Raw genomic sequence first — 18045 nt, 5'->3', positions numbered from 1 at the left:
CACACACTGGGGGCCAGATTACCAGTAGAACACCACTTAAGCTATGTATAATAACCATTTCTATGCAACAACCGGGAAGCCCAAAAATGGGTTTATGGAAATGCTCATGTATACCGTTTGCCAACAAACCCCTTCAGCAAACATAACCCTTCTCCAACAAATTTCAAAATTCCATTACCATGTAATCTTCCAAAGTTAGAAAAATGCATGCTGAATCACTTGGGCATGTTTCGATAGTTGGAATGATCAAGGATGATGGGAGTGATATTCCTGTGTGGTGACTCCATATCTCACTAGATTTTAATGATGACAGCCGATAGCAAAATAAAAAAGCAGGCAGCGTAGTTAGAGTTAGTGTGCATTGATATTTTTATTCGCATGCTAATGTAATATAGTCTCTTCCTTATACATACAATTTTAATGAAGATCAAAGGTTCTTATCTCCTCAATTGAGATTGTCATGCGATCCTCTCATGTATCCCATATTCTATATAGCTGGTGCAGAGAAACGCGTAAATCCTGCATGTCTATTCTTATTAGGAAAGGATGACTGCCTGAATCTGGTTTTGTTGCCATCATCTCTTTGCTTTGTCATCATCTTTTTCTTAATGGTGCTGGTTTTTGGGACTCAATAATGTTGGTTATTTTTAACATCCATTAGGAATACAACTTTAAGGATCTGACTGCGTACCTTGGGATGCTTGTGCTTTCAGTATGTGAATTGTCCAGCACAATTATATCAAATATACGTGTCATTATGTGAAGTATGGGCACTGACACAAAGCATGCGGCATTTGACTTTTTACATGTGAATGTGTGATGGACAGTTTGAATTCACCGTCTTTTTTTCATTTGTTTTAGTTCTTTATCATTTTCAAACATTTATAGATGCAACATTTGGTTCTGTTGTTTATTTTTCATAAATCTCAATTTACTATCTTCGAATGAAACTAAATCAAAATATAACAAATGCAGCCATCGATATGCCTATTTTTTATTTGCAAGGTCATTGCAGATATTGCTCTTGATCCTCACTGTTGTGTTTCTGAAATTTATAGGTGGAGGTTCGAGTGAGGGAAGGGAGAGCTGTCAACATCCATATGTTTTGTGCCCGCAGGCCAGGTCTTCTTTCTGCGTTCCACCATGAAGGCTTGGACAACCTTGGTCTAGATGTGCAGCAGGCCGTTATAAGCTGTTTCAATGGCTTTGCTTTAGACGTGTTCAGAGCTGAGGTATGCTAGCATCACAGCAATGTTTCTCTGTTACTTTTTAAATGACACCTGTTGTTAATTTCAATTTGTTCATGACCCATAACATATTCAGTCATTCCTCCAATATTGATGCTTGATTCCTACTTCTATTTACGTCACAAATTTAAAAACCGATTCTGTAAATTGGTTTCATGCTGAAGTGCACCAAAATTCTTCCAGTGGAAAATTTTTAGCCAATTTAAATTAACGAACAACCAATTTCTGTAGACTTTGTTGGTTGTACTTTACATCAAGGCTCATATTCTGAACAATAGTGTCTAAAGAATTAAAAATGAGAAATGTGGATGAGCTGAGTTGTGATGAAGGGAAATGTCTTGATAGCGGGACATTGGTGACCAAGAACGCGGACCTGACACTTCAGTCTGAGAATCAAATCTCACTTCTCAGAACTGTTAGCTTCACCCACATATATTAAGTGTGCCCGTTTGGCTGTCGCTAACTTGCTGTAGGTGATTAGGTGTATTGCAAAGCAGAGGGATGTTTGTTTTAGTACTGAAAAAAATGTATGGTTCCCTGTGAAAAGAGTGCTTCTTGTTGACGAGTTGATGTTTAATCTTTAAGCTCGTTAAAAGTTGACTTGACGAAGAAAAAATGTTGAAATCTCAAGATTTTTCAGATTCATAGTGTTTTTCTTGTTGCCTAACAGCATTGCAGAGAAGGGCTTGACGTGGTCCCTGAGCAAATCAAAGCAGTTCTGTTGGATTCAGCCGGTTTCCATGGTATGATATGAGTGAAGTATTTGACAAATGCTGCTACTACTACCAGCAGAAGCACTAACTGTAGTTAGTAGTCAGTGATTAGAAGTTACCGTACCTCAAACAGTTAGTTTGTAAATGTGATTGCTTCACATGGCCATGGAAAGGCATGTCTAGGTCAATATCAACTAGGTTAGCCGACATCTTTAGGCTAAGGACTGACCCCTGGTATTTTTTCTCAGCCAACTTTACTGCCGGAGCAGACTAGTGTTGCTATCTTGAATTATGGAATAAAAGATTCTTACTTATTTTCAATTTACTTGCTCTGTAGGCATTGTCTTGATTGGCTATTTTTGTTTTAAGTTCAAGTGTGCTATTTTGGGATTGTTACTTTTAGGTTGCATTTTAGATGAGTGAATTTAAGTTGGGAATTTGGATTTAAAATTTCATATTTAAAATCTCACATTTGAAATTTATAAATTCTAAATTTTTTGTTTAGATAATATAAAACATTTTAAATTATAATATTAAAATCTTTTGTTTGGATCTTAAGTAAAATTTCAAAGTTTATATTATATGTTTGAATTTAAAAGCAGCTTGAACAACGTTGGTGGTTCGATTCTAGTCAAAGTTGGTGGTTTGAATAGTCGACTTTCACTGAGACTAGACCGCTAACACCTATTGGGATTGAATGACAGACTTCCACTCAGACCATATCATAGGCGATGATTGGAACTAGATGGTTTAACTTCTACCAGGATCAGACCGTTAGCATTGACCAGTGCTTAATTGTTGGCCCCAACCGATAGCTACCAGAGTGCAGGTGAAGATTAAGACCAACTGGCCGACTTCCATCGACATCGAACCGCCAATGCCTACCGAGATCAAAGTGCAGGCGACGACTATGACTGGACAATCGACTTTCACTGAGACTAAACCACTAGTGCCAACTAGGACAGGACTGCCAATACCAACAGGGATGGGATAGGTTTAAGACAAGATCGGTCGATGCTAGCAGTTTGATTTTAGTGGAAGTTAGTCGTTGGTCTCAATCGTTGCCTTTACTCCGATCTTAGTCGATCTGACGATTTGGTCTCAGTAGGCGACAGCATAGCTATCTAGTTCTGGTTGTCATTGGCAATTTGGTCCTGTTTAGTGTCGCAGACGAGTCAATCAAATTACAAAGAGATTGAAGTAAGATTTAAAATAAAAAAAGTTTAAAAAAGATTTCAAATTATAAAAAAATTGAGGTAAAACTTAAATTTAAGTCAAATCTAAATTCATATATTTTTAACTACTCAAATAACGGATTTGGTTTAAATCCAAATCTCTAAATATTCAAACATAGCATTACAGTTTTACAACCCCTACCATTAACAAAGAATGAAAGAAAAGGTGAAAAACCCAAATGAATATGGCATGCTCCTCCTCCCTTCCAGAACGAGTAAGAAATTGTCAAATATACTTGAAACTGTTTTTGAATGCCCAGGAAGTTGCTCGTCATGAATGGTGATCAAGTTTTCACGCCATTCATCCTCGCAATTTATCTATTTCAATCTAGCTGCAAAAATTTTGATTTTTTTTTTTTTGTTGTTGGCGTCGAAGCAAATTATTCCAATATTACGTAGAATCTTATTGCTTATCCACTTATAATATTAATGATTAAACCTACGTGTTCAGTATAAGAAATTAAAGAAAAAACAAAAACAAAAGCTACTCAACTAAACTCATTAAACTTGTTCTTCAAGCTCGAATTGAAGTGTTGAAAGCAAAGCCGCAATTCTTGAATTTTTCAGGGCAAAATTGCAATTAAATTTGGGTAAGTGAAGCCCATTTGGATTGACTGGAAAAATAAATGGGTCAGGTTGGATCAGCTCAGGGGTGTTCTGAATTTCTTAACCCAATCTGCAATCTACCAACACCTTCTTTTTTTTAAAAAAAAAAACCCCTAATGCATTGCTTTTTAATTGCAATTTGTGATTTTTTTCACGTTTTTTTATTGAAGATCTTTGTTTGAGATATGGTAGAACACAAAATGTGAACAACTCTTTTAGTGAGAATTTAAACATTGGCAATCCATGTTTCAATTTTTGGTTTAGAGAGAGGGGAGGGAGCTTCCAAACCTTGCAAATTAGATAGTTTGGGCCAAAATTGGTCCCTTTTTTTTGGGCACATGGTCCCTTTTCATTTATTTACCATGGGATGTGTCTTTTCAACTCGACCTTTAAGCAGGCCAGCCCTTACATTGACCCATACCTCAATTATTTGATAACACGTACTTGCCTGTTGAAATTACACCATTCCCTCTCTTTCCACTCAAATACCTATCCTTAGCTATAGTTTCTTAAATTCATAATCTTTCGGGATTGTAGTGAGTGAATTGATGTCAGGCGTGACGCGTCAATATTCAATACTAATTTAAATATAAAATCTATTGTAAGCTGTGTCGTGTGCAAATTGTTGATAATGTAGTTAATTTTTAGATTTTCTACGCTTAGAAGCCTTCTTGGTTAAAACAAAGATTGAATTGTGATTTCCGCAAGGGATTGATAAGGACAGGCGCAAGAATTTGGATAGAGTATTATATTACGTGTATCAATTTTAAAAGATCGGGAGACATGTGTAGTTTAATATTTTAAGCCGATGAGAAAAGTGAACACTGTAGAGCTACCCCGGAGACTGTTTGTTTATTTACACAGTAAAAAAGTGATTATTTTAAACTAGACCGTCCAAGCAACAACATTTTTTAAGGGGACAGCAATCTTTTGATGAAAAATTCTTTTGCGCATGTGCATGAAGAAGCTAATATAGTAATACCTATACTAATTTCATTACTCATTCCAGACTAGTGTGGATTTAGAATGTCTTGTTTGAACCAATACAATTACAATTTAACTATAATTTTGACTTTTAGTTTTTGAAATTGAGAATTGATTGGTTCAGATGTTCAATGACAGGCTCAATTTTCAGTAGCATGATCGTTGGTATTCATCAAGTCCGTGGCCTTTTCATTTTATTTAAAAAAATACAATGCCTCATTTGATACAATGAAAAAGTTTTTAATAAAAGTGAAAGTAAAATTGAATTTTAAAATATATTTGATAGGATGATGGAAGTGAAATTGAAACTACTATTAAATAATATTAAAATTAATAAAATTAAATTTTACAGTAAAGATAAACTAAGTCATTTTTTTAAGAGTTAATGAATTAACTATTTGAATTAGAATTATAAAAAGCTAAATAGTAAGAAAATTTTTTATGATAAAATTAATTTTAAAAATAAATTAAAATTAAATAAATAAAAAAATTGAATTGAGAAAATTACTAAATACAAGTAACACAATCAATCATAACCCAATTACTTAAAATTAATCTTTCTTATCCACAAAATAAATTAAATTTATTTAACATTATTATTTTAATTTTATTATATATTTTTTAAATTAGCATTCAAAAATTAAATAAATAAATTAAGTTATAGATTAATTAAAATCTCCCTTAATCCAAAACGTAACAACTATTTTTATATTTGCCACGCTAGAAACAAAATATAAGTAATCATTCAAACTAAGTCAAATTACTATTATATTACTGTATCAATTAATTACAGTAAACAAAACTTTAGATAAAATATATAACTTAAAAATTATGTAATAAAATTATTTTAATTAATAATAATAATTAAAGTATAAAATTTAAATTAGAGTGAAAAAGAGTAACAATTTAAAATAAATATAAACTAAAATTTTCTTCAAACATTAAAGATTTTTATTAAAATTTAAAGTTATAATTTATAATTGATTATACTGAAAAAATTAGCTGTTCGCAGCACTAAACATCAGCACTGTATACTGTTGAAGGAAAGGAAAGAAAAGACAAAGAGCTGTCGCCTACGACTATGTTGCCTCTGCTCCTCTCAAAATTATTCGGCCGCCTCCTCTGTTCCCTTTTTCAATTAAAAAAACGTGCTCTTTTCCATTAAAAACAGGTGATGCGTTGGGTGCTGCGTCTCTTCTTAAATAGAACTTAATAATTTAATAAAATGACAAACACATTCTTAATAAACCTAATTAAAAACTTTAAAATAAATATAAATAAAGTTTCTGCAATTTTATTCTTAACTTAATTTTCAACGTGCCTATATTGTTCTATATAAAATAATCTCTATCTATTTCTTCTAAATTAGATTCATCAAATCTGTATAAATAAGATAAAATTAAATAGTAAATGTATGAAAATATCATTTATATTTTAAAATTCAAGATTTATGTAGTTAAAATTTTAAAATTGAAGATTGATTAGTAAAATTAAATAATATTTAATTAAACTTAATTAGCTTTGAAAAAATATTTAAAAATTTAAATTAAAAGAATAAAAATACACAAAATTACTATTTATCATAGAGATGTTTTTTAATTAATATAATCATTTATTATGTGAAAAGGCTTAAATGCTCTTGATAAAAAAATCCTATCCACCACCTTAAATAATTGTCATTACCACCACCTCAACACAACCACTCACCAATTAAGAGAAAGAAATCAAACCAAATGCCATGGAAACCAAAGAGGAAAAAATCAAACCAAAGACCCACAAGTTGGAGGAAACATCTCAAAAAAAAAAAATCAAAACCAACAGATCTAGAAGTATTGAGATGAATACAAAAAATCACATAAAAAATGGAATGAAAAAAAATGAAATTATTCATGTTGACAATGAAGATTTAGAAGGGACTGAGATGAATGTAATCATTCATGTTAAAGAAAATCTATTGTTGTGCAAATTTGGACATGCAAGGAAGATAGAAATCAAAGAGAAAAATGAACTTGGTGTTGGGTTTAGAGATTGGAAAAAAAACTCAAGGAGGAGATAATAGAGTCTTTTGCAATGGTGACGATGGAGTTAAGAGATGTCATGGAAGAGGCAAAGGAGATGATGTGGGTGGATTGAGCCCTTCCTGTTCATTTGACCACATGCTTCAACCTTTACTATAACTTTATCATTGTTGTAGTCAATGTGTAACATCAAGGAAAAAAGGTAGGTTATCGTTGAAGAAGAGAAGATTAAAAAGATCATCGTGCGAGGAGAAAATGTTGGAAATGATAAAAGTGAAAGAGAGGTTTGATACAATCTAATTTTATAGGGGAGTTCCATCAATTTTGGTTGAATAGGGTTCCTTTGAGAACCTAGATCTTGTGTACCAAACTTTTTTTTTAAATTCCATTTCCCTCATCCCAATTTCATGTTACTAAACGACGTTGGAATATTATTTATGAATTAGCATTAATTAATAAGCCCAATAAATTGGTCATTATGATCTTGTGTGGATCGTGATAGGTGGACCACACAAGTGAGCGCAATGGGCAGAGACCCAACCCACAACCCAGTAGCTATCAGTTATTTCTTATCTCTTAACTGACTGAGTCAGAGATAATAGATAATATAATTATTTAATTATTTAATAAGGCGGTTACCGATTTGATCTATATAAGACGATTAGTCGGTAACCGCAAACACACGACTCATTTTTCTTCTACTTCCATTATCTCTGAACTCTCTGAAAGCTCTGGGAATCTGTGGGTTGTGTACCTGCCTATACTCGAGGTAATCGAGATTTCTCTAGCACTCATAGATTCTTCAGATACGCATACATTACTTTATTTATTTATATGAATTGAGATATAAATAAATCTAACAAACGAGCCATAAAAAATTAACTTTAAAATTATTTCAAATTAAAAAGAAAAAATGACTTAGATGTCTCATATCAAAGGCAAAAATATATTCTTTTGAGACCACAATATATGTCTTTTTTTGGAAACATCATTTGGTTCAAAAATGTATGTTTTTTCTCTATTCATACCCTTATCTTTTTAAATGCTCTGTATTTAAAGATTATGCATATGTTATTAGAAAAATTTAAGAATACAAATAAAAAGACACGAGCATTTAAGAAACATAAATTTTAACTAATATTTTTATATATTATAAATTAGTTAATAATAACAAATATTACAGTCTCGATGGACTGCAAAAAAGGAAATTCTCATATTACATCAGAGCACGGGGAGCTTCAAATTCATTAGCCGCTCGCCATTCATAGGCTTGAATGAATGGCGATTTGACATCCCAACTTTAATTATTTAGTGATTTACTCATCCTGTCATGCTCAGTCCCCAGTCCCCACCACTCAGACGAACCCATTGAAATGTGTTTTGTGGTCAAAGCGCATTGAAAAGCTTAGAAGCGGTGGCTTTTTCCGGATCCACTATTTCGTGGCGCTTGATTTCCACCCCACTATTTTCTTCCCTTCTTTGTTTCTTTCGGTAGAATAAAGATGCCTTTTATCATTTGGCAAATGTAATTTTACTATTATAGACCAGATTCATATATGACTTTAAGTATCAAGTGTTTGTTTTCACTCTCTCTTCTTCAACCATAGCACTTCCCAAAATGCTAACGTGAAACACGCATTAATTTAACTGGAAAGTAAAAAAATTACCAATCTAAATATTTTAAAATTATTCATGGCATCAACTATTCATCAAATATTTTTAAATTAAGTATTTTTTGTTGTTGTTGACGCTAATCAACTAAGAATAACTAATTTTTGGATTTTAATCAAATCGATGGCATTATCTAAATTGGTAGAAATAAATCATGTGAAACAAAATGTTACCTTCAGCTTCAGGCCTCAGCCACTCAAATGTCACTTTACTGTCAAAATAGATTAACAGAACCAAAAAAAAAACAAAAAAGAAAATTGAATTACTTTTTTTTGTATCCACGAGCTGAAACGTTGAACCTCAAGTTCAGGACTGCTACATTGTCGTTTTGCAACTGTGATGGTGTTTGGTTGGGCCTGCAAACGTATTTTCAGATACTATCTTGGCCCACATTGCCACTGAAAAAACCCGTCAATGCGAAACCCTGCAGGATCAGCAATCACTAATCAACTTTACTGGGGAAAAAAAAAAGAACAGTGATCACCAATCAATCGACAACCACATTGACAACAAAATATCCAGGGAAAAGGTTTTGAAATTGATCACTTAAAAAATAAAGATTAGTTTTCTGGCCCAGAAAAAATATAGATTAGTTTACAAAAAATCAGTATCGTCAATTTAGATCAACATGGAAAACATACAGCGAAGCATAAAATTTAACTGGTCATGACCCACCGCATGTCGTTTTATAATTATGATGGTTTTCCCCATTGTGAATGGAAAATCGTCGGGGCAACACACAGATTATTAATAAAGTAGATGCTTGTTTAGTTCTGCAAAACTTGGTTCTGTTTTTTGCCCAAACCATAACCGGGGTGCGGCGAGTATGAACACTCCTCCATATCATGGATGAATTGTGATATATTCATCTAATTCTATTTAAAATAAAAAAAAATTAATTTTATTTAAAAGGCAATTGTTAATTCTCAATATTTTTTTATATTTTTATTATTATTAAATATTTTAAATAAAAATATCAGTAATGAGATTTAAAAATATTTGTTATGAGTAAAGGTGAAAATTTATTAAATTTTAAAATAAAGTTAATAAAATTTAAAATTTTAATTCTGATAAAATATGTTGAAGTGATAAGGGACCAGAGGGAATAGATTTCAAATTCGTATTTTATTTAAAAAACCCTTTGTGAGAAGCTTTTGGGTAATAAAACGTGTGAAAAAGATTGACCAAAAACAGAAAGTGAAAACAAGACCTTAAAATAAGGATACTTCCAAGTTCAATTGTTTTTTTTTTTTTTCAAAGACCCTATGTCTGCCGTTTGTTTCGACATACATAACCCAAGGGGCTTCTCGAGGAAAAGGCGGACCAAACCTCAACGAAACTAGCGAGCAATCTTTTTTTTTTTTAAAAACGTTTTGGAAATTACAGGCGGACTCAAAAGTTGGGTGCTGGAAAAACCACAGGAAAAAAAACCAAGAAGAGAGCCGCCGAACGAGCCACCTTCCTGGTTGCTCCTTCGGAGCTTGATAGCTCGCGGTCAAAGTTGAAACGACCGCGCAGCTTCTCTCTCTGAACCCACCAAAGTGCGCCTAAACCCTATCGTTCATTCAGTTTGTCGATATTCTTTCGGACAATCGGTCCGTGCATTTCCCCCCTCCATTCTCTGGCCGAACGGCGGGAAAAATACATGGATGTGATTTTTTGTTTGCTTTTGCAGTAATATTTAAACCATTGCAATGTTGTGACTGATCAACCTTGCTTGAATGACGTGCGGATATAATTTCGGAGAAGTGGAAGCATTTAACTGATTCAGATCTCTGAGAATTCTTTCCCATTTGAATCATCTGTCGAAATAACTGATTGAAATAGGCCATTTTTTCGTCAAGCTCCTAAAGACGCGTTAGCGTTAACTGAATAAGCATGGGGAGTGCTCTGCAACTTTGTGGGGCTAAAAACACCTTCTCCGTGACTCCGAGCAGTTTGCATTGCCAACCTCTGTTATCACGACGAATTGGTTTTGCCGCATCTGTTTCTTCTGTTTCTGGGTTATGCTGTATAAGAAGATTCTCAAGGGAACGGGTGGCATTCAGTACTAGTTGCAAAGCTGCAAAAAGTGATTTACTTGTGAAGGATGAGACTGAACATCAGAAATTTGGTGAAACGAAGAAATGTTTTACGAGCGTCATGAAGTTTGGCGGCTCGTCTGTTGCTACTGCAGAGAGAATGAAAGAGGTCGCTAGCCTTATTCTTAGCTTCCCAGAAGAGAATCCTATAATTGTTCTCTCTGCGATGGGAAAGACGACTAACAAGCTTTTATCGGTATTGTTTTCTGGTTTATTTCATGTCAATGTTCTTTTCTTATCTCTCTTGGTAAAGATAAGTATAAGGAAACGTAAATAATCTGTTAGGCTGGAGAAAAAGCCGTCAGTTGTGGTGTTGCCCACGCGTCATGTATTGATGAACTCAGCTTTATAAAAGACCTGCATCTCAGGCAAGAGCAACGCGTCTTTCATTTTACTTTTCTATTTGGAATGGAAATGCGTGTTTTAAATCACATCCTGATTGACTAATGTCTTCTGATTGCATGCTTTTCCCTCATTCAGGACCCTGGATGAGCTTAAAGTGGACAGATCTGTTATTGCAAGTGAGTTACTTGCTTCACATTAGATCTTTTGTTCAAAATTGGACAAAATGAATATCTATTTTGTATCATGGGCATGGCCTTCTTATGAGAAACTCACCTCGGCTGTCCGCTGTCCTGAACTCTGCTATATGGGTCAAAGGATTAGCATGCATGTGCTTAACTTGAACATGTATTTAGATTCTTATGCATGCATAGTTTTGCACCATTAACGTAGCATATGGAATTGGCACTAGTTTGAGCGAGACTAAATTTTTTACCGTAATTGTGATTGCTGTCACAGTTAAAGATGGAAGCATGGTTTGAGCTGGTTTCGTCTTTCGATCCCTTGATGAAATAGTAGCCCAATATACGAAGAATTAGAAAATAGAATTCTATTTCTCTAAATGATGGCAGATCAAAGTATTGTTTATGTTTAATTTATTGGAGAACAATGGATCAATGACCGACTTATACAGAGTACAAACTTTTAATTTTAACACTCCACTGCCAGAAGTAACTCATTAATTGAACTATTTCTATCATATATCTTCTGTCCTCTCAGTAGCATGGTTGTTCACGTCATTGTCATTTGTTTATGCTCACATCTTTGCTGACCCTGATTTTCTGGCTGCAACTATTTCTAGATCATCTAGAAGAACTGGAGCAACTTCTGAAGGGGATTGCCATGATGAAAGAGTTGACACCACGAACGAGAGACAATTTAGTTTCATTTGGAGAGCGCATGTCCACTAGGATCTTTGCTGCATATCTAAATAAAATGGGTGTTAAGGCTCGCCAAGTATGTACTCCTGGTCTGCTCATCTAAGTCATATTGAACTAAAAAGCTTCACTTTTTATTATAGGGAAAGTTTGTCTAGCTAGGAATAAGTTATTCAGTTTTTATCTATAGTCACTATCCCTAGTGACTTATTGCTAATTTATTGTTCTGGCAGTATGATGCATTTGAGATTGGTTTTATTACCACCGATGACTTTACAAATGCGGATATTCTGGAAGCAACTTACCCTGCAATTGCAAAGAGATTATGCGGAGATTGGATCTCTGACTCTGCTATACCAGTTGTAACAGGCTTCCTTGGAAAGGTCTAATTGATGCCTTACTTTTCAAACTCTTCTTTTCATTTTTTTACCCCTCTGGATGTTTGCTTTGCTGAATTGCAAACTCCTGAATCAGAAAACTGATATATTTCCTTTTATTTCTTCTTCTAGGGCTGGAAATCATGCGCAGTAACAACACTGGGTAGAGGTGGTAGTGATTTGACAGCTACAGCAATTGGTAGAGCACTGGCGTTGCCTGAAATCCAGGTTAATATATAGAAACCTAGTTATGCATATCAAGAACGTAGCATGTCAGTGGACTTTGTTCGTATCTTGAATGAGAAGCTTGATATCAAGATTGGCTGTGTCACTGGGAATTCATTCAATAAATTCAGAATGTATATGAAACATTAGCATCCGTTGCTGCATAATGATCTGCATAACTTCATTACCTTTTCAAGATTAAATATAGGAGAAAAGGAAACAAATTGATTGTAGTCTCTTAAACAGGTATGGAAAGATGTTGATGGTGTTTTAACCTGTGATCCAAATATATGCCCACAAGCAGAACCTGTCCCATATTTGACATTTGATGAGGCTGCTGAACTTGCTTACTTTGGTGCTCAGGTATTGTTATATTTACTCTCGAGTTCTGCTGATAATATCCTATGCAGCTTCTCCCTTGTATATACAAGAATTTAAAGATGTGAGAATGACATTTAAAGCCATCTCAAGAGAATTTATCACAACAAGGGCCTATCAGTTTTTTATATTGTATTGTGAAAATGTGTATACGTTGTTATTAAAAGCTAAACTTTAACTTGATAAATTTCTAAGGAAACCATAATAAATAAAAAAAAAAATACAAGTCAAGGTTCATTTTTTAACTACAACATATATGTTTTCACAAGACGATATTCGATACAAAATTAATGGGTTCTTATTGTTATAAATTCCCTTGGGAGGGCCTTAAATGTCATTCTCCCTTTAAAGATTCTAGTTTGCCTGCCTGCTTGTGCCTTTAAGTTGGCTCCGTGTATCATTGCTTTAATGTTATATTATTTGTGAATCATTAATACCTCATGATGGCAGCAGTACCCATACTGTATGTGTCTCCAATATTGATAGTCTTGGTATGTATCTCAAGATTATCATATTTTCTTTGCCGGAAAACAGTGCTTGATCTGTTAAAACAAGTGATCACTCATAATGTTGTTGTTGACAGCATGATTCTTAGGGGACCAAATGATGGTACTTTCAGTCTTATTTTAATGCATTGTCAAAGGAAAGTATCAGTCATTTCTCCGATATGTTCCTTTTGCAGGTCTTGCATCCACAGTCTATGAGACCTGCTAGAGAAGGTGATATTCCAGTTAGGGTTAAAAATTCTTACAATCCAAAGGCTCCGGGTACTGTCATCACCAAGACAAGGGATATGAGTGAGGTTTGTAGCAATTCGTTATTGGAATCAATAATAACTAAATGACACTATAATCTGGAAAACTAGACAATGTTAAAATTTCCCTTTTCACTTGCAGGCAGTACTTACTAGCATTGTTTTGAAGCGTAATGTTACCATGTTGGATGTTGTTAGCACTCGCATGCTTGGTCAGTATGGCTTCCTTGCTAAGGTGAGAAAGCTAATGCCTAGGGTAGCTGTACAAATGATTGATCAACTTCAAGTCTTCATTCTCTCTTATTTATGCAGGTTTTTTCAATTTTTGAAGATTTAGGAATATCAGTGGATGTTGTAGCTACTAGCGAAGTCAGTATTTCCTTGACATTAGATCCATCAAGGCTTTGGAGCAGAGAGCTGATTCAACAGGCAAGTGTACGACAATATGCTCTTTTTCAAATTTCTGTTTCTTGCATTTGATTTGCATGAGGGCTTCTAGTTTGTATAACTAGACGTGGGTTTTGAGCATTGCATGAGTCTAAGATGAGCATATATGCAGCTTTGTATAAATTATATAAACTGACGATTTGTTCCTTTTGTTGAATCCATGATTATGTTAATCATATCCTATTGTGTTGGATTTATGTAATCCAGCCATTGCATGAATCTGAGTGCCTGTCACCCATTCTTTTTGGGCAGGAGCTTGACCATGTTGTTGAAGAACTGAAGAAAATAGCTGTGGTAGATCTCCAACAAAATAAATCCATCATTTCTCTCATTGGAAATGTTCAGAGGTCATCATTGATATTGGAGAAGGTTCAGTATAGCGTTCTCTCTGTTTGAATGTTAGTCCTTGATTTATGCCGAAGTTTTTGCTTTGTTGTATCCAGTTTTGATTGATTTTTTCATGGCTAGGACCATCCCATTATCTGGGTCCTTGCTCCTTCTCTTCTGTTCTCTATCTGACTTTGGGCCATTGTCAATATCAACATCTTGGACTAAAGCCCACAATTTTATACATTGTTTCTTGCCTTATTCTGGCTCAAGCTGATTTAAATCTGCTAGAAATTGTAAATCTTGTTTGGCTGTTTATTTTAACTAATAATTACTGATCGGTATGTTACTGCAGGCATTTCTTGTTCTCCGAACCCTTGGGGTCACTGTTCAGATGATCTCTCAGGGCGCATCCAAGGTATCCATCTTATTCACTCTTTATTTTTTTTCCACGTAAGCGCTATTAGGTAGTTGTCAACCTTTTCATTGCCCAGCACACTAGGCTCCATAGAATATCTTCGGTTAACCATGCTCATGAGTGCATTCATTCTTACCTTCTCATAAAACGTGTTTGGCTAGCACGAGATTTCTCACCCATGTGTTACTTCATGTCTTCTAATTCTAGCAGCTTTCTAGACTAGGGAGTCACTCACTGACGAGTCAATAAGCTAAAATTTTCATTTTGATGTTACCCTTCTGATCATTCTGTCTCATTCTTGACAGGTTAATATCTCGATGGTTGTAAATGATAGTGAAGCAGAGCAGTGTGTCAGGTCGCTCCATGCGGCTTTCTTTGAGAGTCAACTCGCTGACGAGAAACAATACAAATCTGGAAATGGTTCTGTTCCAGCATCATCATAGTCAACGCTTGAGAGCCTCCTTGCAGAAATATACGTCATTCTCAGCTCATCAATATTAGCACGTTCTCTCACCTTCCTTTGTGCGATGGAAACGCAGGACAGCTTGGGTTGGGAATTTTAGGTTATGTTTTGTTACCTATAGCTCGTTCTAAACCAGTTGAAATTTGGTCCCAGAAAAACAAAAAAAACAAAAAAACGAAGAAAGCGGCTATTATAAACACGGGAGCCGGAAGTTCTTGTTACTTCTCGAGAGTTCCCTTTGCGCCAGAAATGATTATGGTCCTTGTGAAATGAGCTGAAATGAGCACAGAGCCTGTGATTGTATAAACCAGTCGGAGTCTATTTCAAGACAAGAGCTGCATTAGTCAACAGGGATACATGCATATTTGATTCATATTCTACAAATTTTGAATATCTATATAAATTCAACTCGCGATGTTAGTATCACTATATTCAGGTTAGGTTTAATAAAATAAAATAAAATAAAATAGAAGGATTTATAAATTTAAGTATTAGAATTTTGAGTTGAGATATCATCATTGCTTATTACTCGTCTGTTTTTTCTACCCATTTTCAAACAATTGCTTTGCAAAAAATGTCGATATTCACGGATAAGGTGAAGCAAAGTTATGAAACTATTATAAGGATGAAATGGTTAAGAAACACTTTCGCTTCTCATTTTTTCAACATTATCCATGCACAACATTTTTATGCAAAATATTATACTTTATTTGAATGACTTTTAATTACCTCATGCATTATAAAAAACCAACTAAAAGTTAATTAAATAATTTAAATTGTCAAAAAGCTACATAGTTTCTAATATTATCCTTATTAATAGTATTAAACTCTTAACATCATATTAAGTGGGCACTCTTGATATTATATTTTACAACACTAATGATTTCAATGTGAACTTTAGCAATGAGCACCTTTTTATTTACGCACAAAGGACATATACAACGAAAACAAGAAGTCTAATAAATGGGGTGGATCATTTGAATTACACGATATTACTATCACAAATATGTAATGAATACTAATTAGGACTAAGAACACACGGCAGCAGGAGCACGACTATAATTGTTCTCTTCTCACCAAATCATTATATTTTCAGCGATAGTATCTTCATTTCTAAGAAATATGGCTTTCAGTGTCGGTTCAAGTTACTTGGTCTAAGTAACGGTTTTTTTTTTAATTGACCAAAAAATCGTGCATTTTGCTCTTACAGGAGAAATCAAGTCAGGGATTTAGATTGTCTCCAAAAAAAAAAAAAAAAGACTACCAGTAATCCCCGCAAGAGCAAAATCCATTTCTAAAATGATGGAATCTGCTTGAATCCCTGACTGTGATTTCCCTTTTAGCTATTTTGGAGATTACCTTGATGGCCGCATGGCAGTCAGTACAAGCTCGGAGGTTCTTCATCACCAGGATAGGTGTCCCTTCTGGCGTGCTAATAAGTGCAAACGCAATGGCAAGACGCTCACTGTGATATTTAAGAGACTCTATCTTGAGTTCCTCATCGATATCGTGAAGGGTACAACTTGGGTCGGGTTTGTACCCTTCTTTCTCCATCTGCTCAGCCAGCTCATCAATCTTCTTCCTAATCTCTTCCATTTCTGGGTGAGCCTTGTCATTGGCTAAGAAAACATGAACTTTATGTTTAACTTCTACCCAGCTGTAAGCTGGGACTTTTCTAACTCCTCGCTCTCTCATAGCCTTCTTTACCACGCTTACGCTATCCCATTCACCAGCTTCTGCATAGATATTGGACATGCTGACATATGGAGCAGCGCTTCTAAGCACTTTCATATTGAATAGCTTGTCTGATGCTTTCTTTGCTAGCTCTTGATTCTTATGAATTCTACATGCGTTAAGAATTGATGACCACATTATTTCATCAGGTTCAAAGGGCATCTGAGCGATCAGTCTCTCAGCTTGGTTAAACCTTCCACTCCTACACAGCATATCAACCATTGAAGCGTAATGTTCTCTTTTTGGAACAAGTTTATAAGTTTGAGTCATGGAGTCGAAATATTTTAATCCTTCTTCAACCAGACCACAGTGGCTGCAGGCACACAAAACACTAAGGAAGCCGACTGAATCTGGTTGCAAACCTGAATGGACCATTTGTTCAAATGATCTAAGAGTAAGGTCACCGTCTCCATTTTGTGCATAAGCTGAAATTAGTGCATTCCAAGAGACGGAATTCCTTACAGGCATCTCTTGAAAATATGAAGCGCATCTTTCATGGATCCACATTTTGCATACATGTCAAGCAGTGCACTTCCAGAGAATACATTTGAAATGTATCCGGATCTGATTATGTACGAGTGTAACTGCTTTCCCAGTGAAAGTGAGGCTAAGCTTGCACAGGCTCTTAAGATGCTAGCATAAGTGGCTGAATCAGCACCTATTTTGCGCTTCTGCATCTCAAAGAATAGAGTCAGGCCTTCTTCATGGAGTCCCTTCTGAACATAAGCTGATATCAAGGCTGTCCAAGGAACTGAACTTTGATGGGTAAGATTTGCAAAAATCCCATTTGCTTCGTCAATTTGCCACACTTAGCATACATGTCAACCAAAGCATTTCCAACCTTAATTTCGGAATCAGCACCTGTCACAATAACTTGGGAATGAATTTGCCTGCCCAATTCCAGGTTTAGAGTATTTGCAGCGATGCTCAATATGGTTGAAAATGGGAATTGCCTGCGGTCAAATTTAGTATACTGTAATGCCCGGAAAAGATCAAAAGATTCTATGAGTTGGCCATTCCAAGCATAACATGTAATGAGTACATTGTAAGAGACGCCATCCAGTTCTGGCATCTCATCGAAAAGTTTCTTCACTTCAGAAACACAGTCATGCTTAGAGTAGAAATCAAGTAATGCATTAGCCACGAA

At 34.8% G+C, this 18045-nt stretch overlaps 3 protein-coding genes across 8 annotated transcripts; 2 read left to right on the top strand and 1 right to left on the bottom strand.

Moving 5' to 3' along the window:
- The first annotated feature begins 203 nt into the window (after window positions 1-203).
- LOC129301571 (transcription factor ICE1-like) lies at window positions 204-2274 on the top strand. Its single transcript, XM_054940127.1, has 4 exons — window positions 204-272; window positions 662-712; window positions 1059-1232; window positions 1918-2274. Exons 1-4 carry the CDS (start codon window positions 204-206, stop codon window positions 1999-2001), a joined length of 378 nt encoding a protein of 125 aa, XP_054796102.1. The 3' UTR covers window positions 2002-2274.
- A 7540-nt stretch (window positions 2275-9814) lies between these two features.
- Window positions 9815-15526, top strand: LOC129301572 (aspartokinase 2, chloroplastic-like). 6 transcript variants are annotated; one of them, XR_008591042.1, is made up of 13 exons: window positions 9815-10751; window positions 10841-10923; window positions 11036-11076; window positions 11700-11854; window positions 12009-12158; window positions 12285-12380; window positions 12624-12740; window positions 13438-13557; window positions 13652-13744; window positions 13822-13944; window positions 14164-14354; window positions 14639-14701; window positions 15007-15081. XR_008591042.1 is itself a non-coding variant. In XM_054940128.1 (13 exons), the coding sequence occupies exons 1-13, from the start codon at window positions 10353-10355 to the stop codon at window positions 15142-15144; spliced, it is 1740 nt and encodes a 579-aa protein (XP_054796103.1). In that variant the 5' UTR covers window positions 9822-10352; the 3' UTR covers window positions 15145-15526. The 6 variants fall into 6 exon arrangements, 5 of the variants coding, with proteins under 5 accessions (XP_054796107.1, XP_054796103.1, XP_054796104.1 ...); XM_054940128.1 differs by having other exon boundaries at window positions 9822-10751; window positions 14164-14325; window positions 15007-15526; XM_054940129.1 differs by having other exon boundaries at window positions 9823-10751; window positions 13822-13938; window positions 14164-14325; window positions 15007-15526.
- A 773-nt stretch (window positions 15527-16299) lies between these two features.
- On the bottom strand, window positions 16300-18042 carry LOC129301574 (putative pentatricopeptide repeat-containing protein At2g01510; the record flags this gene model as incomplete). The annotated part of the gene is given in 3 exon segments (XM_054940133.1): window positions 16300-17377; window positions 17380-17694; window positions 17697-18042. Coding segments are annotated over 3 exon segments (1614 nt in total), but the record flags the coding sequence as incomplete, so codon positions are not given.
- Between the last annotated feature and the right edge of the window lie 3 nt (window positions 18043-18045).

The sequence above is a fragment of the Prosopis cineraria genome, unplaced genomic scaffold, assembly GCF_029017545.1.
Source record: "Prosopis cineraria cultivar Desert tree isolate PC_DT_omini unplaced genomic scaffold, ASM2901754v1 PC2215, whole genome shotgun sequence".
Classification (NCBI taxonomy): Eukaryota; Viridiplantae; Streptophyta; class Magnoliopsida; order Fabales; family Fabaceae; genus Prosopis; species Prosopis cineraria.
This window is presented reverse-complemented; position numbering and strand designations above follow the sequence as displayed.